Source organism: Pezoporus wallicus, unplaced genomic scaffold (genome assembly GCF_028554395.1).
Source record: "Pezoporus wallicus isolate ANWC-B61680 ecotype Strahan unplaced genomic scaffold, APGP_CSIRO_Pwel_v1 contig_2384, whole genome shotgun sequence".
Lineage (NCBI taxonomy): Eukaryota > Metazoa > Chordata > Aves > Psittaciformes > Psittacidae > Pezoporus > Pezoporus wallicus.
The window spans coordinates 3,960,335-3,984,533 of record NW_026640488.1 but is presented as its reverse complement, the minus strand read 5'-3'; the positions used below and the strand labels follow the sequence as shown (position 1 = coordinate 3,984,533).

General features: G+C 36.2%; 1 protein-coding gene across 8 annotated transcripts in view; it reads right to left on the bottom strand.

Moving 5' to 3' along the window:
* Positions 1-24,199, bottom strand: part of RAPGEF2 (Rap guanine nucleotide exchange factor 2) — a 197,918-nt gene that overhangs the window by 17,716 nt on the left and 156,003 nt on the right. For 7 of the 8 annotated variants that reach the window (XM_057419200.1, XM_057419197.1, XM_057419198.1 and 4 more), the window contains 15 exons: positions 21,513-21,690; positions 20,305-20,441; positions 19,620-19,778; positions 18,429-18,581; positions 17,897-18,061; positions 15,085-15,192; positions 14,791-14,994; positions 14,600-14,708; positions 11,660-11,906; positions 8,215-8,372; positions 3,488-3,728; positions 2,867-3,250; positions 1,080-1,291; positions 871-994; positions 236-259 (listed from right to left, as the gene is read on the bottom strand). In XM_057419200.1, coding sequence (XP_057275183.1) covers positions 236-259; positions 871-994; positions 1,080-1,291; positions 2,867-3,250; positions 3,488-3,728; positions 8,215-8,372; positions 11,660-11,906; positions 14,600-14,708; positions 14,791-14,994; positions 15,085-15,192; positions 17,897-18,061; positions 18,429-18,581; positions 19,620-19,778; positions 20,305-20,441; positions 21,513-21,690 — 2,603 coding nt within the window. The remainder of the gene's footprint in view (positions 1-235; positions 260-870; positions 995-1,079; positions 1,292-2,866; positions 3,251-3,487; positions 3,729-8,214; positions 8,373-11,659; positions 11,907-14,599; positions 14,709-14,790; positions 14,995-15,084; positions 15,193-17,896; positions 18,062-18,428; positions 18,582-19,619; positions 19,779-20,304; positions 20,442-21,512; positions 21,691-24,199) is intronic. The other variant, XM_057419199.1, reaches the window with a different exon arrangement.

The window sequence follows — 24,199 nt, the reverse complement described above, 5'->3', positions numbered from 1 at the left end:
ACTGGAGGTGTGAAAGGAGAGCACCCCACTCCTACCTACAATCACTTATAATTTACAATGTTTGTTTTTTAATGTCAAAAGCAAAAGCACTCCTGGATGAAAATGTATTGTCAGTAAAAAAGGGTTAACAAAAGAAAAAAATATCAAAGCACCAGAAAATTAGGTAGCAAGTAGGAACCAATGCAAATGGTAAGGGAAGAATGAATGTCTGTGCACGTTGTCTCCAACCACTTACCCCAAACTCCTCCATTTCTTCTTCCTGCAAGTGAGAGCCAGGAAGAGTAAAGCATGGGTTTAAGAAGAGACAGAGAAAGATCACAAGCTCAGAAAGAAAAAGACCAGATCTCAGGACAAGCAGTTCTGGAAGCCCACAAACATTAAAAAGAGCCTTGATTTGGGCATACAGTCAGATATTACAAACTCTTCCAGCTCAAATTAAGAAAAAGAGTATGCAATAAGCTGGTCTAACATGAAGCCAAAGAGCATTCACTCCCACATTTTCTAACACTGTTTCAGATACATTCCCACTTCTACTAAAGCCTTATAGCTGGCACACATCAATGTTAACATTTCAAACAGATTAATATGTGGCATTCAAGACAGTATCTCCCCCTCCTTCCCACTAATAGAATCTCATTTTCATGAAGTAACTGGCAGCTAAGGAATAATATAAAACATCTTAATATACACTGATAAACACAAAATGTAATTGTTTCTCCAGTTTCAGAACACCACATAATTTCAGTAAATTGTTTACAAGAAGCAAAACAACTCATACCGCTCCAGTATAACAAGGGACACTTGAAAAGCACCTCTTGTTGATACCTAGCCTTCTGTCAGTTGGGAAAAGCTCTAAGGAATCCCACTTACCTCGTTCTGAACATTAAAGCAGGATCCATGTTCACAGACGCCATACGACCGACATGGCGTATCTCCTTCGCAATCATTCTCAGCTTCTCAAAATTGACCAAGCCCTCCACTTTTGAATCATTTCCTACAATTAGCAATTAACAACATCAGTTATCACGTAGCAAAGCCAGTTAGTCAGCTGGTAAAAGATGACATACTTGTGCATTTACCTTCATGAAGGAATGTAAGGTCTTTTTTGATAACAGGAAACAGGGGGATAATGGGGGGCTGTAGATTTTGGCTGTTAAGGACATTACGATATTTTGCCATATTCCTAGATGGATCAAACAAGTCCTGTAGATCTTGAAACAGTTTTTCATACTTGCTTGGAAGCTTTTCCCAAGTAGTTCGGAGCCTCGCAACTGGTGCCAAATTCAGGCCACTTGAAACAAACAAACAATGCAAAAAAGTTCAACAATTGAAAGAAAAAATACATAGAAAACAACATGTTAAATTTTGTATGGGATAAATATCATATAGCCAGAATAGCGTAGCACAACAATGTCAGTAAAGGAACAGAAAGTGAAAACTTCCTTTTGCCAGCATACATCATAGAACAGTGAAGATTATTTTTATAAAAGCTAACAATACTGGAGATATCTGCATGGATGAGTAACTATAGAGAGCATGTATTCACTCTTACTACTTCGGAACAATGTTTTAAATTGATAATGATATTATAACCTAGGAGCACCTCAGGATCACCACTTATTTCCAAATTACCAGACTGGAAGAAAAAACATCTTCCACCTACATGACATTTAGGTGGTGACAGCACAGTGATCCACCTTCTTGCTTCAATAATCCACCTGACTTTGCTGTGTCTAGATCAAATTGTTACAACAGATTCTATATATTTGAGGTTATTTTGAAGCTGTAGCTGGTACAAACTTCCCCATCACCACCTTTCATGGCATTGCCTGTATTGCTATGCATTTCTACCTATGGGAAAGTTTGGTTTGTAGAATCTTTCCCTCGCGTTTTTCCTAGCAGGCAGGCTGCTTTTATTTATGAAAAAACAGAGCTAAATCTTGAGATTTTCATGTCTCAGAGAGACTGACTGATTATCAGCATATTTCCTTGACTTTGGAACCTGCCACATTTGATTGAATGGGTCAAAATTTGAGGTCTTCAGAAAAAAAATAATCACATTCAATCTGCTGACTAAATGTGACACAGGCTTGTACCAGAGACAGTGATACAATTGTCATTTTAATGCAACTTACTCAAGCTTTTTCAGAAGAGGCAATATTTAGTGGTGTGTTTTGGGGTGATGTTTGGCTGGTTTTGGTTTTTTGGTAGGTTCTTTCTGCCTAATTTAGAAGGCTGTTAAAGGGAATGTGAATGTTTTAAAAAATGCGCATAAACACACATTATCCTCCTTTTCGTTCCACAACTAAGAAAGGTTTTCTGCCTGAAATTGGCAGTGTTTTTTATATTCTTATCAAAAGAGCTTTATTTACAGCTTATTATAGGGCATCATAGTCTGCTGCTATCAGAGTTCCATCCAAGAAACTACTGATACAAAGAAAACCAAGGCCAACATATCATGGCTCAATGAATTCAAGATACTGGGAACTATGCATACAATGATGAGCTCTGTTTAGGAAATTAACCCACTCATTTATGACAATGTTAGAATTTTTCTTCATATAACTGCTGTTTCTTTATCTTATCTTTAAATAAGTGCAGTAGTTTCTCTAATGCCATGTTCACCAATGACTCTTGCTTCAACACCTTCAGTGATAAGTACATAATAGTAGCATTCCAAATAATATTTCAGCAAACATTTTGATGTCACGTTCAGATTACTGATAACTGCCATCTTTACTGGATTGCCAAGTGTTGACGTTAGCAGTATTAATTGGTTTACTCTGTTAAATACACATTTTGGTTTAGACTAACATAAGTAAGACTTTGCTTTTCACTCAGAAGTAAAGTTATTAAGGGGCAGTACCTAATGATGGCAAACATCGAGTTGAAGTTCTTGCATTCTCTGCAGTGTAGTGCTATCTTAATGAAATGCTTTATGATCTTCATCCTTTTCAGCTGGTTAGTTTCTCTTAGAATCTCAGAAGCTACCCAGAATGTTTCTTGATTTATCACCTCTTCAAACTTTTTTAGATTAGTGCAACCTGTTTTTGATTTCAGTTTAAACAAGTCATCTATGTATTCCGTGGGTTCAATATTACGGAATAGCTCAAAGTTTCTCATGGACAGTTGGGTAGCCACCTCAACAGTACTGAGCTGTAGTAGGGAAATTTGACTTTCCCTTAGTAACTCTTGAGCATCTTCATCTGAACAAAGAGTTTCTGTTTCCATGTTGTTCTTCAGGTAATACCTGTAAAAACAAAAATCAAAAAGATGCTAGATATAATATATTCAAATACTAGTGAAAGTCATAGTAATGATCAAGTTGGAATCATAGAATAAATGGAATTTCACCATGCCTAGATATTAATAAGAAGTTGCATAAAGAGCAATTTCTTTTAAAGTAACAGAATGTTAATAATTAAATAACATTTCTATTAACAGAATTTTGACTTAATAAACTGGAGCTCACAGTCTCCAGTCTCACCTGCCACTCAGTTGTATCCTGTCAGCAAGCTTGGATAACTGATCCGGAAGCCTCCTTTGCTTGATTACACCCTCAGGTGTGACAGAAACTTCGCATAGTGAATATGCATCAGGAGTTGCAGTGAGAGCAAATTCCCTGATAGCCTGGATGACCACTTCTTTTGCTGTTGTGTCTTTACTGATCATGATGTAGCGACTTTGCTGATCTGCCTTGAAAACCCTCAGAACTTGATCTGGCAAGTCTGGGAAAAAAAATTACATTCAAGGTATGCAATTTAGTAAAGCACAAAGGAAAAAACAGTTGTAACAAGAAGAAGCAACACTATCAGTTACGTTGAGTCTAGTTAAGTCTAATTACTAGTGCTATCAGTTTTTACTTCGGTATCATTGTTTCACATCTCTCCTCATAAAACATCTTTTTCGATTAATTGTTTTTTTTTTAATTAAAGACTAGTTCTATTAACAAACAGGAAAATAAATTAGGCTATTCATGGGGCAAAACAAAAATATGTTAATGTTTACAAAGTTTGGACAGAAACACTCACGAGTACTCTGATTTTCACACGTATTGAGTCCTGGTAAATTCCATTTTAGTCTGAGGAAAATCAAGGACTCTACCCTATAGACTGACACGTAAGAACCTTAAGGAAATCAGGTGATAGGAGTGTCAATCTTCCTAAGGGTGTTCTTAAGACAATAGACTCATTTGCCTAAATATGACACTCAACCCTGGTGCCACATACAAAGGGAAGGTGTGTACATGTAAGTAGCTAGAAAGGTGCATGTATAATGGCCAGCATGCATGTATACACAGATAAACTGCAACAGTATTACTGCATGCAAGTATTTAATCATCAAAAATATTCTATCCTTGATACACCTTTATTATTATGATTTCAATGTAAGTAACAGACTGAAAACTTGCTCTTTATTTCTCAAAGTGTCTGATGACAAGAAACTTTCAATGAATACCCACAAGGCAGCTGCTTTTAGGAAGTCTGGGAAATTAACAGCCTAACTCCACCTGTTGGATTTGGCATTTCGATAACCTATAAGGAAATATCAAATCCACATATATTTTGATATTTCCGTTAGTGTATGGAAATCAAGACCCATTAGCCAACTGAAGTTGATATAATTGTATTATTTAATAAATAAATAAATACAGCTAAAATTGTACAGCTACCCACCACTGGATTTTTTACAATAAAGTATTTTTAACTGACAAATACTTTCAATTAATTCAATTTCTTCCCTCTGGTACAAATAACCTTTTCTAGTTTTGTGTGGCATGACATCTATTCTTTCTTTAATAAATATATTTTGAAAAAAAAATTCCTTTTTTTTGAGATCATAAAGGTCACACAAACAAGAAAATAGGGAAGAATAGAAAGTCTTCTGAATCTACAGCCAAAGAATTATCATTATGAAAAAAAAAACACTGAAAAAAACAACTGCCAGATGAAAACATGCTCTCTGATACAACCACAGTCTTTTCTTACAAGACCTGACTGTGCATAACATGTATTCAAGTTACTACAGAAAATCTATTCAGAAACAGAAATCTTGTGACAAAAGAACAAAAATTAGCATCTTCCCACTGCTGCTGCATGTCTCCAAAATAATCATTTGGAAACCATTAAAATTAATTTCTCAGATAGGAATTGATTTACATGCCACAACGGCTGCTTAAGTTTAAATATATCAGTTTACACATTTCACACAACTAAGCCTGTAACTTTTAAGCTTACAGTCGTATTTTTGCAGCTTGAGAAGCAGTAATACTGAAACACATTAGAATTACATTGATGACTTAATCATCAGCTACAGATAACAGGTATCAATACAGGCGAGTTTTTAGTCTTTTTGTAAGTTTTTGAGTCAATTGTGCAAATAGCTTATAACCAGCAAGCTAATTTTGCCTTTTATCACCAACTCTACATTGACCCATCTTCCTTCAGTAATTGGTCGAAGAGAGATACAAAGCAGCACCTGAAATAATTTCTACATTCTTTGACATCTTGAAGAAGGCAGACTCCAAAGACACAGCCTTTCAGAGATGTTAATAAAAGCCAGAGAAACCACTCTCCAGTGGTCTCTTATTGCCTCTTGCTGTTACCAAAATACTTGCCACTCAAAGAAATGCTATGAAGGTGGGAAGCTACTGTAAACAATACCAAGGTGAGAACTTGCTTAACACTCCCAAGAAACAAATGCTTTCTATAAGGAGAAAATAACCTGCTCTGCTGGATCACTGAAGTTAGCATGAAGAAACGCAGAGAACAGCAAATAGAAAAGTATTATCTTTGCACTGTATTTTACCATCCAATTTCTCAGGCTGCGTACCTATCAGAGCTGGTAGCAAAAGCATTACAGAGAACACAGAGAAGTCTGCTAGCAGTTGAAATGATTACAGCTATAGCAATGGTAGCAAGAAATTCAGCACAATAATTCTAAAATAAAACAGCACTTTAGAATTGTAATCACCTCCCTTCACTACTTTTCAAAGAAGGAAACTGGAGTGGCAGGCTGAATAATGCAATGCTGTATCAAAAGCATCTAGTCCCTCAGAAAGCTTGGGGGGGGGGGAACCCAAAAAAGTAACAGTGACAGGCTGCTCATCATTACTCTATTATTTTGACTTCCAATCGAACAGCAAAGACAGCACAAGAGAAATCAAAGTGCTATTGACTTTATGAGCATTTAAAAATAAACCCTAAAAAGTATATTTGAAAAAGCCTGAGCAAATCAGAAGAGAAACTAAAATGACTTTTTGCATATTTCAAGCTGTTTTTATTTTCTCCTCATAAAATACCCCTTCAAACTGCCAAGTTGTATTTTGTCCTGAGGGATATCCCCTAAAGCCTCGAAGGACAGCTGTTATACCACTTCTCCCTTTCTTCTCCAGTGCATTCAATTTCTTACAAGCTGCCTCCACCTTTCATTTAGAGCAAAGTAATAAAAGAAATTAAAATTGAAGGCTTTAATTTTTTTCCAAGTTGTGAAGTATACAAAGTTGAATATATAATTCAACTCTGCTATCTACAATGCAACCATCCCTAAGGCATGTTAAGGTATATGTCTTTTATTTTAGTCCCGCTTTCCCCTCCTTAAGGAAAAATTATACTTGTGAATTGCTTTAAAAATATTCAGTGTGTGGAAATTTGCCAAATTTTTAGCAAAATTAAAAAAAAATAAAACTTTTTTTTATAAATGATAAAGCTCAAATTACTTAATATGTTTTCTATAAAGACAATGTGAAAGCAGTTATTAACACTGGAGCAACAGCATTACACCATTATTTATCTCCTTTCCTCAAAGCAAACAGTAGAACATCATTCATTTGTTAAATTTATCCAAACTCCATCTGTGACTGAAGGACCTTCAGACCTGTAATGGCTTTCCTTCTCAATTAACGGAGTTTGTTCAAGCTGTGGGAGACAGTGATGCCCACAGCTCTGGAAATTAGCTGTAGTGTTGTACTCAGTATTAGGGGTACATTAATTACCTAGAACTGTCTGGTCTAGGTAAATGGCAAGCTGGAGAAAAGAATCTTCACTCATTAATAGCTAAAGTGACGAAAAGAAGTTAGACTTATTGATAAAGAATATGGACACAAGGTTAGATAAAATAGGAAAAAAAAAAACAATCTTTCCACTCTCTCAGGATCAATCTTAGGCACTAGCACAAAAATCATACATCACCTTCTTGTAGTGTTCTCTAGCCCTATATAAAAACGGAGGTGATAGTGTCAAAGTTTTGAGAATGATGATTGCACCAACTTGGCAAGCATGTAGGATGATGTTTAAGTACTGTCACTTTAGGTAAGGTTTGAAAACCCTCAGGCTCAGGAGGGCACTAAATTTTCAGCTCTACTTTTGAGTAATACTTTAAAGATTAGACTAAAATAACCAAGTATCGGTACAGCTACCACCACCATATCCTCGTCCAGCAGCTACATTTTAACAGCAAAGATTTGGATACTTAACTCAGAGGTTTCCCACTAAGAACCTTCCTGCAGTCAGATAAGAGCCCAAATCCTAACCCCACCAGGATCTCCAGCTAAATCCTTCTCACATGATAAGGCTCTCAAGTTTCTTGAATTCTCCCCCCTTTTTCTCCATCACTCTCCCCCATGCTTTGTTCCTGTCTGCTAAATGTGTTCATTTTTAATCCATTTCTGAATGGGATTTTAAATCACTTTATATAGAAAAAAAATGAGCATAAAGATGTAAGGCAGGGTGACTAACAGGGAACTTTGAAATTCTGCCCCTTATAGATGTGGTACAAGACCATGTAAGTCTGTTCAGAAAAAGACTGAAATGCAGGTCCTGTGTCCCAGTCCAGTGCCCTCTTCTTTACTGTAAGCTAATGATCTACTGCGCTTTTTGAGAATACTGCACTCTTGCAAAGACTGATCTACCAGGGAAATAATACCAAGCAAAGCAAGTTTTATGGCCAAGAGTATTCAATCAGTAAGAGGCACTCTGTATGCAACATACTTAAGTAACAGATGTCTAATATATTTGGGTAAAGTATATTGGAACAAATGCAATAAACCCTAATGCATTATTATCTATCTGGCTAATCAGGGGGGGTTACAGCATACAGTTCATAAAAACTCACATGCATCTTTAGACTCTGGAAGTCCATAAAAAAAAACCCAAACAATGAGATCAATGAAAGGAAATTATAAGGTCAAGGGCAACAACAGAAACAGATCTTTACCTGGAGTAGTATTGAAGTCTAAGATACGATGATGAGACTGCAGTAGATCAGGATTACTGGATGACAGGGTTCCGCTGACAGGTAAAGCAGGAGGAATGTGCTTTGTTTGCCTCAGTCCCACAATGCTGTCATCTTGAGACTGGCCAATTCCAATGTCACTGTGTCCAGAAAGAAATACAGTCAAGATTTACAGACGTCCAGAGCTTGGGCTATACTAGAGATGTAGGGACTCTATATCACTACATTTTCACACTTCCAATTATCAGTACAGTAATCACTATTTAGAAGTTAAAATACTTCAGACAACAGTGCTTGCTGTCTCACTTTGCCAGTAGCACCTGAATGTCCAAAGTGATGAGATGTGCCTGCTCACACTGCCAGAAGATCCTCATGTTCACCACTAAGCTCTGAGGAGCTGTTAGGCTTATTATTTTTTGACAATTACAAAATGTACACTCCAAGCCCCGAGAGTGATAAACACTCAAGTCCACTGAAAAAAGGTTCCTGGATTCATTCTCAATCAGAGGTTAAGTTGAATCTGAACATCTGTATTTTTGTACTTCCACATAAAGCACAAAATAATGTGACAAGCAGTGATTATCAGCTCAGCACACAGCACTTTTATTTTAAGCCACAAGCAGATAAGTCTTCTCTACAACTATAAGCATTCCCAGAAACTGAAATACTGTCTTTCAAGTAGGAACTCCACATGCGAAAAAAAAAACCAAGTAAACAAAACCTCCCAAAGCCCCTGAACCTCAAAGTGCTTTCTGGTGGCTCTAGACAGCTTTATTGCATATTTCATAAATGTGCCAACACCAGAATTTTCTCTAAATTAAAATTAAATTAAGACAATGTGACCCTCCCCCCTTATAGTAATAGTTTCATTTGCATTATGTATTCCTCTCACTGTTTGTCAGTTTGATATGACCTTATCTCTATCCTGTGCATCATTACCAAGGCAGCCTCAGTAAAGTGGATCAACTGACAAATGCTAGTTTAAAAAAGAAAGCAATTTTCCTAAAGTTCTTCTTGATTCTGAACATTCTTATACTAAATTGGAACGTATTTACAGTACACTCACTTTACACTATTTAAAAAACTTAAATCAGAATCTGAGCAAGTTCTAACTTATGCAAACAAGAAATGAACCCCAAAACTTTCAGACACAAATAGCAACAATAGAAAACCTCAAGTCCCATAACGATCAACTGCCCCTGCTGTTAGGTAAAATATTTTATTATGCTGGTGACAGGAGATTGTGGTTTAAAAGGAAAGGCATTTCTATTCCTTCCTGCATGCATTTCCTATGCAGGGAGATAGCATTAACTAAGAACTAACTTTCCTGCAAAAGGACAGAAGAGATAACAGAGAGGCAGAGGTCACTGAATGCTTATTCCTTCAAAATGCAGTATACTGTGCATCCCACTGCAGGGCTGCAAACAGGGGAGAGGGAGGCTGCTGCTTTGTCTGGGATGCGGCACTATAGACCAGGGACTCTGCTGGAGATGGAGGTGGGGGTTGTGTTTAATCCTTATTTGGAGCAACTGAGCCTACAGCCCACAAAACCACTCTGGATTAAAAGAATAAAGAATGAAGAGAGCTCAAGTGGAGTCTGTAACCAGAATAACACTTCAAGAGCTGCCTCATAGCTGGTGGAGTGAAGATTTCCCAGTAGATGCAGAGTAAATGGTGCTCTTTGCTCAGGTCAGGAAGTTACTTGACATTATTTGACTAAAAAGCAAGACTGAAGGAATGGATTACATCCTGCTCAAACTGATTCACCCGATACTGATTTAGTGTCTCACAAAGAGACAAGCTCCATCTAAGAGTGACCTAATTCCATTTTAAAGATTGGTTTTATCTGGATACATTCTGAAGGCACTGGAGACCCACAGTATTCACATTCAAGAAAAGGTGGACAGTTTCATGAGTCAGCTAGCTTATGAGATGAAGTCTTTAAATTCCTACTTTAATTAATGAGTAAATCAGCTTTTTTATCCCTCTTGATTTTTGGTATTTAAATGCATGTGAGAATAGGTGATATCCCTTAATATATGCAATACCATTAAATATTAGGGAAAATGAGATAGAATTTTCTACACAATAGGGGAAAAAAAAGCATAAACACGACAGTCTACATACAGCTACACATCTCTATGCAGAAACCATAGACACAAACAACTGAATGTCAACAGGCTTTGCAGACAAATTGCTATATGTAACGCATGCAGTAAAGCTAGCAAAAGGAGAAGAAAATAGGTCAAGTGTACTGCTTTTCTAAGTCTTACCCAAAGAGGTCCCTGCACAGAAAAAGTGCAGAAATGAGGGGAATCAGAGAAAAAAAAAAAAACAAACCAAAAAAAAACAACAAGAGAATTTTATGCCAAAGTTGTGCACAATGGTGAACAAAGAAAAAAAAAAAAAAATCACACCTAACAGTATGCATGGCTCATCAGAGGAACAAACATATAAGACCACTGAAATAAAACGTTCTAAAAACAAACAATATAAAGAGAAGATTCACATGTTCTCCTCTACTGAAAGGTATCTCTGTCAATTTAAGAAATATCCATTACTTGGATATAATAATGCATATTCAATTTAACCTTTTTATTACTAGTATTCTATTCATAATGTTTCAGAACAGTATTGCTTTAGTTGAGAATACCTAACATTACCTTAGTTAAGCAAACTTTTATTTAAAGTAATACCAGGAAAAAGTCCTAGATTTTCAGCACAAGTGTCTTTCAGTGAATTTACATAGAATAGATTTCTTCCTCAATGGGACATGAAAAAGAAAACATAAATTTACACATCAACTACCCTCTACAATTAACTTTTCCAATTGATGCCATCTGCCTTGGCCAAGAATCAGATTCCCATAAAATCATAAAACTCTTTCTTCTATGATTTTCAACAATCCTTATCAGAATACAATTTCTAAAATGTGTTCATAGAATAAAAGATACCAGATACCGTATTTAGCTTTCATTAAAAAAATACTCAAATCTATCAACGAATCCAAGTTAAACTTCAGTCTCCCTTATGGCAGTACTCAAAATTCTGACAAATCATTGGAATGTGGATAAATTGAAGTAATTTCTCCTATCAACCACTTGCAAGTAAACCTGTTTGCAGAGTTACTTTGAAATTAATTGCCTGGTAAGCTTCCAGTCCCCTTAAAAGAAAACAGTAAATTACATTAAAAGGTATTTGTCTTATCGCTTTATAAGAAGCAAAATATGTCCATACTGATGTCAGGAGCTGCATTATTAGTTGTCTATGATCATTTAAATATTCAGACTAGTATCTTCTAGTGTATTTTTTTAGGTGTAAGCATGGTTTACATTAATAAATTAAAAAGCATCATGACAAATTACAAGTATCATGAAATTATTAAAATTTAACACAAAACACATTTAAGAGGAAATATAAAACTCACTTGTATGGTTTCTGAGGCAGAATACTGATTCGAGTCTTGTCAAGTATCTTCTTTAATTTATTTCTTCCCCCAACAGTGTTGGCTTTACTTTTCTTATTTACTTTTTCTAATCCTATGACCTGCTCCACATCAACAGCAAGGTCTGGGATGGAATAACGACTCGCTTTTTTAATATCACCAATTTTAGGCAAGTGGGGAGCTCCATTTCTTTTTTCCTCTGACAACCGTGTTAAGAGTTCTTTAAAAACTACACAATACAGAAAAAGGGCAGAAAGAAAAAGAACAAAAATGTAAAAGAAAGCTCTGCACAACAGACCAGTTCAATATTAAACATTACAAAAAAAAAATCAATTAGGATATTCTGTCAATTCAAGCATTAAATTAATTTTGATGCAAGACTTTAAAAAACATTTAGATTTTTAAAAGGACATTCATTTTCTGTAGTATGAATCAGTATATCAATAAATCAGCCCAGCCCAGAATAGAAATATACGAGATGACCACATGGTTGCATGGATGGTGCCAACAGAAGGACTGACTTTTCAAGCTAAGGATGTTGTCTTCTACAGAATAGTAGCACATGTAAAAAGAGCACACTAGATCAAAATGAGATAGGGAATTATCTGTTTAAGGCAGCCTTAAACAGCTAACTAGCAACAAAGTAAGTTATTAAGGACCAAAAGAAAAAAAAATATCAGAAATCAGAGGGGAAACTTCAATAGTCATAAGGAAAATATGAGAAAGTATGAGACTACTGAGACACTCTGCACATTTGATAGGGCTGTTGTGTCCATTTGCCAGATAGGCAAAAATCCCTCTCAGGCTCCCCTCAGCTTCCTACCAAAAAGGCATCTCTGAAGCAGAATACCTGAGGAATTTGTGAAGTATTTTTTCTACTGAAACTTTTAGCTTCAGAGAAGCGCTGATATATTTAAATAAATCACACAACACTCAGCTGGAGATCGAGTCTCCATATATCAATGGAAAAATCATCTGATGATTTGTAATAATAAATGAAAACTGATAATTAAACCCATGGAATTGCAGAAGTGAGGAACAAGTGCAATCAGCTAAGGATGAGTATTATGGGCTAGGTTTTACTATGATGTGTTTATTAATTTTGTTCTTAATATTCCCTTATCTCTAAAGGTGAACAACAAATAACCATGAGAATTCAAAAGCTTCAAATATGACACACAAATAAAAGTGGAGGAGAGTAATCTGAGCCAATAACTACTGTCAAATAGGCTGGAGAGACAAATCAGACACAGACTCCTGTTAAAAGAAAACGAAACTCTGTTTAGGATTAAGGAATACTTTAAACACTGAAAGTTATCTGTTTTAATACTCTATTGTGTTGTGATTTCAGTATTTGCAGTAGAACAAGGTTAAAAACTTAGAAAAAAAAAACAACTTTTGAAGAAATTGTCATTTGTCTTAATATCTTTGTCCTGGGTTCATCAGTAGCAGTCATTTTTCTCCTCCTTGGTAGCTGGTGCAGTGCAGTGTTTTGACTTTCAGCCGGGGAACAGAGCTGATAACAATGATGTTTTGGTTTGGCCAGGGACTTTGTGAGCCTCATGCTCTGCCAGGGAGGAAGGGAAGCCAGGAGGAAGCAGAGACAGGACACCTGACCCAAGCTAGCCAAAGAGGTATTCCATACCACAGCACGTCATGCCCAGGATGTAACTGGGAGTTAGCCGGAAGGGGTGGGAGTATGCAGGGTTGGAGGAGGTATGGGTTGGTGCTTGGTCAGGCTGGGGGTGCAAGTTATCGGTTGGCTGGTGCTGAGGTGTTGTATTCTCTTCCGTTGTTATTTCCTTTATCATTGTTATTACTGGTGGTAGCAGTAGTGATTTGTGCGATACCTTAGTTACTAAAACTGTTCTTATCTCAACCCATGGGAGCTGCATTCTTTCGATTCTCCTCTCCGTCCCTCCGGGAGTAGGGGGAGGGCAAGATGTGGGGGGAGTGAACAAGTTACCTGACTGGGTTTAAACCACGACAATCTTAAATATACTAAAGCAACAAAAGCAGCATAAGATTCAAAAATCTAGTGTGTGAAGGATGCTAACACAGAACTTACACATAGAGAAACAAGCATGGCTAAACAAGTGTATACAGATATATGAAGATATGCCTTAATCATTGAAGACAATTGAAATATTAGAATCTTTAATGCAAAGAAAAAAAAAAAAATCCCAGGAAAAAACTTTGACAAATGACTTTCAGAAATAGCCTAAGCATATTTAATCATCAGTTAGTGAAGTGACATCCTGTGGTAATGTTCTGCCCTACTTACTTGCAATGAAGAACCTTATCCTGAAAAAGATATTTGGAGAACAAATCACTAAATTATACAAATAAACTCAAGTATTCTGTGGTAAAAAGCGAAGAAAACCCACAAACTATTACTTATTTATGATGCTGAGGTCCTGACCTCCTTAAAGGTTCCTTCATGACTGCTTTAGTACTTGTTAGAGGGAGAAGTGAAGCGAATAAAGTCAGAGGGTAGCAAGATTGTTTTCACCTAGCTAACAAGAAAGTTTTTATTAATCTTGTGGCATAGACTGAAAAACTATGAGCAAATTCAGCAGACAGATTGAGATCACTGATAAGCTGAAATTCCAAGAGGCTTCTTTCTTGGGAAAGGACTGTTCCATCCATAAGCATGTTTTATAAATTTGAGCTAAATGGTCACAATAGTTTCTCTTAATCCAGAAACATGCACTTGTGAGAGTTAGGTCACTTCTTCTCAGACCCTATTTATAATTTTTTTCCTCTTCAATTATGAATTAAGGACCTGCAAGCTGCTTTTTTTCTGTTCTCCCCAGTACAGATGTGTCTCAAACAAAACTATTTTAAACTGTTAAAAATAATAATTTAAGACTCCATCTAAATTAGAACAGAAATTAGAATAAAAAGTGCTCACAAACTTACCAAATAAATTGGTTTTCACAGTGATAGACAGATGAGTGTTATTTCTAAGGATTTCCATGGCTTTCGACAGCTGAATGTTTTCAAAGTTTTGACCATTCACTTCCAGTATCTAAAAATACAGAGGTAATGTTACTTTTATTGAGTGAAGAGAAGGGGGGGTGGGACGGAAGACATTTGAAAATACTACATACCTGGTCTCCACGTTTCAAGCCTGCTTCTGTAGCTTTGCTGCCAAAATCTACACTGTCAACAAAGATTCCAAATCCCTTTTCCGACCCTCCCAGCAAGATAAAAGGCAAAGGGGCTTCTCGAGATGGCTTTGTTAAGGTTATCAATCTTCTCTTAGCTTTAGCAGCACAAGCAATGTTTAACAGCCTCAAATGTCCACCCATTTTCTACAAGAGAAAAGCAAATTGAGTTATATATAACAACAGCGTGTCCACTCTTGCCATTCCACACTGTCAGGAAAAAAAACCCTCACTTACCTCCCTCTCCAAATTGTTCTCAAATTCTTCCAGAAATCGAGTCATAGCAGGATCTCCTTCAAAATCATTGAAGTGATTGTTCACCCACAACAATACTACCCGTGTAACCTGGAAATTAATCAAGAATATAAATATTCTCTAGGAATAACCAGAACAGCACTAGTGTCAAGATTTTTTTATACTGCTCCTTAAAGTCCCTGTAAATTTCCATTGGAATCCTAAATATTTTTTATGTATACACACACCCTCCTCCCACCCCAACTTAACTTTACTAATATGCAATGGAGGGCAGAATGAATTAAAGTTGCTTTCACTTCTATAAGCAATTGAATATTGTACTTCATAAAGAATACTGTGAGTTAGAAAATTAACACTAGCTGTATCAAATCTGATTACGGAACAGGACACACAGGTACAAGGCCACAAGTTTGATCAATTTCTGACTTATTACAACAATTTCCTGTTCATGTATATTTCCAAATCTGCTTAATTCTTCAAGCACGTGATCATAAAGCTTCTGATGCTGCTTTATATTGGCTTCTGAATCTCACAAATCTTTAGATAAGCCACTGTTAACCTTATTAAGCAGTTATCTTTGTAAAAGAGCTATTGTATGTTTAGAAACAGGAAAAAGAAGCTATGGTGAGAAGCAGAAAAGAAGTTTTAACAACGAATAAATGCAATTATTTTCCTTACAGTCAATCTTTCAGTTCACTACTCTTCCCTTCTCTCCACCCTTACTACCTCCCAAGCAACTATGATTACCAAGTTCAGAAGGATCTTAGCTGGTATTTTACAGTTTGTTAGGAAAACACCCTAAAAGAATACTATCAATTGAAGGTAAAGCCACAAAATGAGAGGTGTATTTTTAAAAACTACATGCTTGCACCATTAAATTATAGCTTTATATGAAATTTGACCTGGAATATCAGCAGCACTTGTCCTGACAAAATACAGATTTTTATATCTTGAATTAATACTGATTCACACTATTCTTAAAATGAATCCAAAGCAGTTGTGCCACTCAAAGTTATCTCTAAAAATACAGCTGCATTTCTTCTGTTATGCTGGGAAAGCAAATTAGCAGGGGAAAACCTCTAAACATTTTAAAAAAGAGCTTAAGAACAAGATCTCATGCAAATTTTAATCAGCTAAAGCTAACCCCTCTCTGTTCTTTTCATCTGCACAAAATCTAAACCTCTGCAGCCTCTTATTCTAAAGGTCTGACAATAGGCATCCAAAACCAAACCCTGCCACCCTCATATACGCCCTCATATACAGTTTCCAAGTAGTTTGCCTTTTACCCCAGAAAAGCAAGTGAATTCAGATGAAATATCAAATTTATTGACCAAATTAATCAAGCACTCCCAGAGTTCAGATCTCTAACAGGAGCAGCTGCACAGCACTACACGCTGCAGTTCCCAGCCACAAGGATGTAGGCTAGGGGTAGCATTTCTGACATATTTGAGATTTTTCCACCTCTGAAATTGAAGATGAACTTCCTTTCTGTTAAACATCTGTGGCGTTTTTCATTCATGTGGATGACCCTGGAAAATCCAGGCACTGACTGGCTAAATTTAGGCTCATATCTAAAATTGGCTGGGAAGTTATAAGCTGTACTATGTAATATATTTTAAATCACTACAGAGATGGCTTCAGTATCAATGCTGCTTTCAAAGTTGGAATTCACTGAGGTACACACAAACAACACTGCACTGGAAAGGCTTGAATGGTGATTTACAGAAGAATGCTACTATGTCACAACCAGGAACAGCATTAGAAGAGGATTAAAGCTGTAAAATACCCTGCTGCTGGGCAAAACAATCAGTAAGGGTGGGTCTCAAATGTCCCAGTCTGATTACTGATCATTCTCAGTAGTTTTACCCTTTCCCTCTCCTCACTGCCTATCAGCCCCTAACATAAAGGAGCAAAAATTTTCCAGATTCTTTGCTCCCCACTTGCTTATCTGCACTTGTCCCAAGCTGTTCTCCAACTCTTGCCTTTCTGTCAGTGCTAGTGGATGACAGAAAGGGTTGGTTATTGAGATGGGAGAACAAAGAGTCGCTCTTTGTTGCAGGTTTTCAGACCTGATGCCAGCAACTGTGATGGCACATGGTTTTACAGAGGCTGGGGAGATTATCCATTGGAGGGCAAGAAAAATAAGTTAAAGATGAACTACAATATTACAGCTCTGAGTACCGTGCTAAACAATATTAGCTGCAAAGCCCATCCTCTCTGCCAAATGTAAAAGCCTTCCTCCAAGGCGCAGCAGATATACCAGCATTTCTAGAATAAATACTCAGATTTAAATAAAAGTTGATTTTTTTTAAACTTATTGACATATTTCCATTTGTTTCAAATTTTAAAAAAGTATCTGGAAATTGAAATTTTTACTAGGGTTTTTTTTTACATGTGAGAAAGTTGCATATGAGTGAAAATAAAAAATTTGCAGTGCAAAACTGAAGCCCAGCACAGCCTCAACAGACAGTGTGCCAAAACTGGGTATACAAGGCCTTATTCTTCCATCATGGCAGTTCTGCTTAGGGAAGATTGCTTTGTTGTATCTGGGTTGTGTTTGGGTTTTTTTAATGCTCTATAAAGCTCAACACATTCTTAACAATACATTAACTATATTTTCTTGTCTCTTTTTATAAAAGGTCACAAAGTATTTGCCAAATTGCATCATGTGGTATTATATACGGAAAACACAGAACTTAAGTTAGATGCTCAAATTTGAAGACACAAAAAGGGATACAAATAGCCTATATTTCAATGCAAATGGTAACAAGTATGTAATTCAGGGGATTTCAACCTTATCCCTGAGGCTGGGGTCATTGAACCACTCCAACAACTTTTTGCCCACTTCCATTGGGCTGGAAAGAAAGGTCCGATATGTCAACAGGAAGTCTTCTATAAATGTTGGGTCTACCACAGAGTGCTCTTCCACCAAATGCATTGTTAACCTTTCAGCTGTTCCCTAGTTAAAAAAAAAAAAAAAAAAAAAAAAAAATCTTAGTTATTAAAGCAGATTTTCAACAAATGCAAATTTGGTTTCTTATACTGAAGAGGTATTACACTAGAAAGAATACTGGCATACGCTGACCTATGAGATAAGCAAATGTAACAGCCTAACCATTCTGATAAGAAATGTAAAAAATTTATGTAATTAATTTCTATAGAAATCATGTAGTTATCAGTGTGCATAATTCTAAAGAGAAAACTAGAAATATTAACTATTTTTAAATATATATCTTACAATATATATGACCAAATCCTGAACCTAACTTGCCAAGTTAAGCTTCTAGAACACAGACTTTGCAAGACACTCTCTCCTTTGCTTTTACCTTGATGACAATGTGACCTTTTCTTGTTCCAGTGCGATCAAGCTCCCTGTGCTCCTTCACCATCACAATCTCCCCTTCCTCTTCTACCTTCTGCATATTCTTCTCCACTTGATTGAGGATGCGACAATAATCTTGCTGGGCTATACAAACAAACTGGAAAGAATCATCGCGCACCAGTATTAAAATGTAAAATCTTCCAAAAAGCATTTAGACTTAAGATGCAAGTACTCTATTAATAGACAAGATAAAGTACTTTCAGTGAGCCAAATTTGTTGTTACAGCAGTTCAGCTGTAGTAAGCAGATAAATACACAATCACAGTACTTCCACTACAATCTTCCAGTTAGAAGAGACCAAGATTCATCAGAGCAGAATGATTTAGCATTATCAGCCATTTTTGTTTGGCAGCTTTGACCTCCCCTCTGCTGGAGATGAAGCTCAGTATCCTAGCTGGTATTTTTTTTCTCCATGCAAGCTTTCATGTGGTATTTAGAAGGGTTAAAGAGATTGAAGGGAAAACCTATATTTTATTTATTGCATTTATTGCTATTGTAAATTATTTCCATTTTTCATGTAAAGTCAGTCATTAAGAAAACTAACACTTAACTACATAAGTGCAGGCACACAGAAACAAATTATTTCTGGATTAAAGCATATAGCAGGAAAAATATTTTCTATGATCATCTGTTCAGCCAAGAAAAAGTGCAAAAATAAATGAATATTCTTGGCACCTGCACTGTGCAGATATAATTAAAAGCACCCACTAGAATGTAGAAAAAGAAAATACTGTACAAACTATGCATTGACTTCTATAACTTATTAAAATTTTAAACCTTTGTCTCCTTTTTTGGGCAACAGTGAACTGTCTTTTTATATGAACTTAGATATTTAACTGAAAGGAAATAACAGTGTTTCTTCTGACTGAATATGTATGTATGCACCAGGCTTCTGGGCCTCAAGTTCTGGAGAAAGCATGTTGACAAACCTCTTCAACCAAAATGATCCTTGTCCAGATAAAGAGAATTCAATTTCCCAGACTGGGTATTCAGGTGCCATACTTCCAGCTATTGTTCAGGGTTACATACCAGAGATTTTACATATATGCAGTTTAAAATAAAACTGCATCTGGATATCAAATTGCATTATGCCTATATATTTGTGATTTTGCACATATTACAGCACGACACTCTACCTGGCAGTCATCCACTTTGGTTCTCATCACTCCTTTCATATATTCCTTTTCCATGGTAGGGGAAACACCAAAACTGTTCCCCATGCAGAGTATCTCTGTTCTTCCATCAGGGTATGTCACCTCCACAGAGCCATTCAAAATGACTGACCAGGAATCCAGCTACAAATTAAATGTCACAGGATACATGAAAACTGAACCATTTAACATTGTAGTACTGCAGTATATAGATACTACCCTCACGATTTTTCCAAAGGAAAAGTTACTTTTTAGTACCTATTAAAAACATTTATAAGCTAGTTTGCCTAAAATGTGCAGCTATTTCCAGTTTACGAAAATTGGGATCTTAAGTTTACCTTTAAGAGTTTATGTAAGACTGTAAAACAAGAAAAGTTTTAAAACACCACTTGAACAATGAAATAATAAACTCCCAAAATCAGCTCCATTAGGCAGGAAGCATTTTTTACATTATAAGGAATATTTTCTCATGCTCTTACTGTATAAGAAATGTTGTGTGAGTGCTTAAACAAAAGCTTTCAAAATAATCCAGAATAAAACCAGATTTAATTTACCTGCTCAATGTTACTTTTTTTTTTTTTTTTTTTTTTTGGCAACGAAAGGGGACCTTAACCTTGTGGAATCTGGGATGTCTGGTATAATAGGAGAGTCAAAAGCCACTTCTACTGACCTCTTCCCCATCGTTTAGTACAATAGTTCCTGCTCTCTCCACGACTGCAAACACCATTACAGCACAGAGCTCTCTCCTCACTGACATTGTCATGTTGGCAAAAGCAGGCAATTGATGCATGAATTCCAGTAGTTGTTCTGAAGGAGAAAAAGCCCACTGAGTCATGCATGTCAAAACAACAAAGAGCAGTAAAGACAGTTCTTCAGCAAGATGCCTGAGGCTACTTAAGCTAAAATGCTGCACAATCGTTTCTGTATACTAATAAATCATATACAGTGGCCTGTTGTAATTACTGGGTATTCTGTAGACACAGACTGGCTGGTCATATCATCAATAGAAGCTCTGAAAAGTAAAAGTCAGCATAATGGAAGAACTGTAATGCAACTGAGAGCTCTGAATACAACCAATGATATTTGTAATACTCCAGCCACAGCAATAACTCCCTTAAGACTACGACAGGCCTAAATAAAACACAGACATTAAGAAGGAAAATTTCACAAAACAGCAAGTTCCTTGGTAAAGCCATCCCCTCCTTCCTAGGCTTGACTTAACAGTAAATTGCACCCATCATCCAGCAGATTCACAAAATTCCCTTTCGATGAACCAGACAGTATTACTGTCTTAAAGGTGACTACTGCTGCCCTGTCTTCTGTGTGCACTGGGGTTGCACTTGTACTCAGCAGTGAACTTCTCCCTTATTTTCATTTTTTAATGTGGTCCAAAACTACAGAACTCAATTTTTCTTGGTAGTCCTGCTGATGGATTATATGCCCTAAATGGCAGGCAGTTTTGCATTCAGTTTGATCTGAAAGTATTTTTTTCCTAAGTCTTTGTTTATGCAAAATCACGGAATGGTTGAGGTTGGAAGGAACCTCTGGAGGTCATCTGGTCAAACCCACCTGCTCAGGCAGGGCCACCTACAGCCAATCGTATGCCCAGGACTGTGTCCAGACAGCTTCTGAATATCTCGAAGAAAGAAGACCTTTCTACCACCTAATTCTGTGCGTTTTCCTCCTCTTTGGCTGTATTCAGTCCACTGGCTGAATTTATCGCATTTATGAATCACCTTACAGAATAAACACTAAACTTACTGACTACAAAAGCCAATGATTAAAATAAAACCTCAAGCTCAGAAAGTTTTCAGGTTTTGATTTTTTTTTTTGCTGGAGAACAAGTTTGACAGTATTTTACTACATTGCAATACTTACCAATGTCATCATCTGTCCTGTCAATTGGGTCTTTCTCCAAGCAGTCTCTAACAATATCTCTACTCATCAAAGGATCCGATGCCCTTTCAATGTCTTCTTCATCATCATCATCCTCAGAATCCACTGCTGTCTCTGGCAACCCACTGAGATCCATATCACCAGCCTCACTTTCTGTAGCCTAAATTAACGTATAAACAATAAAAAAACAATGAAAACATTCCAATGTGTTCTCCACTGCTACAGTTTTCTAGTTAAGTTTATAAAAATGAATTCTATCACCTAACACATCACTCAAATTCATGCTTTTTTTATATTGCTTTCTTTTTTGCATATGTTTTAAAAAACACCTAATAATTAATCAACTCAAAACCATTGTTTAAACAGTACTTCTAACATTTGTTTCAATCAATCAGCCACACATAAATAGGATTCAACAGACATTGTTTAATCAGTAGGTCTTGGGAGAACTGAAGGCAGTTACATTTCAAGGAACAATTTCTTGGAATATTAGCTAAATGTAATTTTTTTTTAAATCAACTGTTCATTTAAAACAGTTTCTGTTCCTGCCCCAACTTTTTATTTTCAGACACTTAGAAATGCAATGTAGTTTTAAGCAAACAGTTTTGGGAAATAAGTACAGCATCAAAATACTACAGGAATTTTGTTATCTCCCAGTAACCTGTGACTGTATTTTTCTTTTGTATGCATGTTAAATATGGCTTTCATTTCCTGATAAATTGTATAAAAATTTACAGATACAGAAAAAATATGAAGTAACTGCTTAAGCACCACAAATGGACTACAGAGAATATCTGCCAAACTTAACCTCCTTTAAACTGTATTAAAAGAAAGGAAAACCTGGTCCATATATAGCCTGAGATCATTAACATTGCACCTATAGGTAAATACATTTTAGTAATTCAGTTTTAAGGCCAAACACTTAATAAATCCCACAAACATGTGTCTGTCACGGCTGATAATTTTTCTTGGAACCTGATTTAATACCACAGCAGCTGCCAAGACTCAGCTACAACCATTTTTAAGGAAATGTAGGTTTCTAATGAGCAAGATTTAAGCCATGGCTTGAGAAATCAAGTTTCACGTGCCTTATAGGGATGGTTTGTTTCTGAGACTCTGGAAACACACAATGTATTCTACTTTTAAAATGCTACATGGGGCAAACACAGCTACTAAAGCCTGTTTTATTGGTCTGTCTCTCACACTGGCAGAAAAAAAAAAAACAAACATTCGCACAAAACTAAGTCAACCTCCAAACACAGAGAAGATAAGACAAATTACTTTGGTATTTTCATAGAATCATCTTCCCTATGCCGCCTCACTAGATGTGGCTGACATCTGTTACTTTAATGCCATCATATACAGCCACCTTATGAATAGTACCATATGGCTGGAGATGGATCAGGGCAGCTAGTGTCATCCTTAGATCCTTCCGTCCTACAGCACAACACAAGCTTTGTAACAGGGTCTTGTCAATACAGAAAGCACCTTCACAGTATTCAAATCATTCTCACTTTGTGTTGCTTGGTCTTTTATTGGTGTTGCTTGGGATTTTTTGTTTTGTCTTTTTAAGAAAAAAATGCTAGGTGCTTCCTAAGCAGGATAAAGAAAGATGTTAGTGACATACAAACAAATCACAAAAGTGATAGCACTGACAGCAGTATTTTCATTACCAGTCTTATTGTGTTTAACATGCATGCTCCCTATGATGCATTTGAAAGAGCTGCTGTAACTACTCTTTCAAAATAGCCTTCATCAAAAGTGACTGGTGGAAAATTTGGTGACTATAAGACAGTAGACACACAGCTTATGACACCAATCTGTCAGAATCAGAAGTCTCCAACAGCGACAATTCCAATGAAGTGGGACTGACTAATTCACAGTCAATATTGCAAACCTTCCCAGATCAAGCTCTCTCAAAAGCACATTAGTAAAATGAATGCAGAACTAAATTTAGTCATAAAATGCTATTATGCATAAGAAAATTCCACATACTGTACAAAATCTGCTTATTAGAAGTTATTTGGCTTTCTTTAAATCATAAAATGGGACAGAAGTTGAAGCTCTATTATCCAGAAAAGTTGATGCTATTTTAAAAACAATTCTTAAACTTGAATTAAATTCAACTTTGTATTCAGAAAATAAAAATACTACTAAAGGCTACAATCATTTCCTGAAGATGAACACTTTTTATAGAGCTAATTAGATCTTTTCAACAACTGAAGTTATTAGTAGAAACCTGAATGATAAAGCAACTACTTCTAACTTACATATCAAAAAATACAAACCGCTGCAACATAGGAACTCAGACTTCAATGCAACAATCCACAGAGTGATAAGAAAAGTTATAATGTAGGACACCTTTAAAAATACACCTTATCTTTTTGGGGGAAAAAGTAAATTCAAGGAGCTTTCTCAAAATGTTATGATTATGCAAAAGTTAGCAAAGAAACACAAATATAGCTTTTCCACTTAGTATGCATTTATAGCAGTGAAGAATCCAACAGTTCATCCCACAAGGACTCCTTTTGATAACACATGCAAAAGGTTTTGCATCAGCTTTGTTACATTATTAAGAATAATTGGATCTGTCTTTATGGTAAAAGCACACACCAATTTATCTACATAACCATTGCAAAAAGCTTCTTTAGGATTAGTAGCATCAAGTA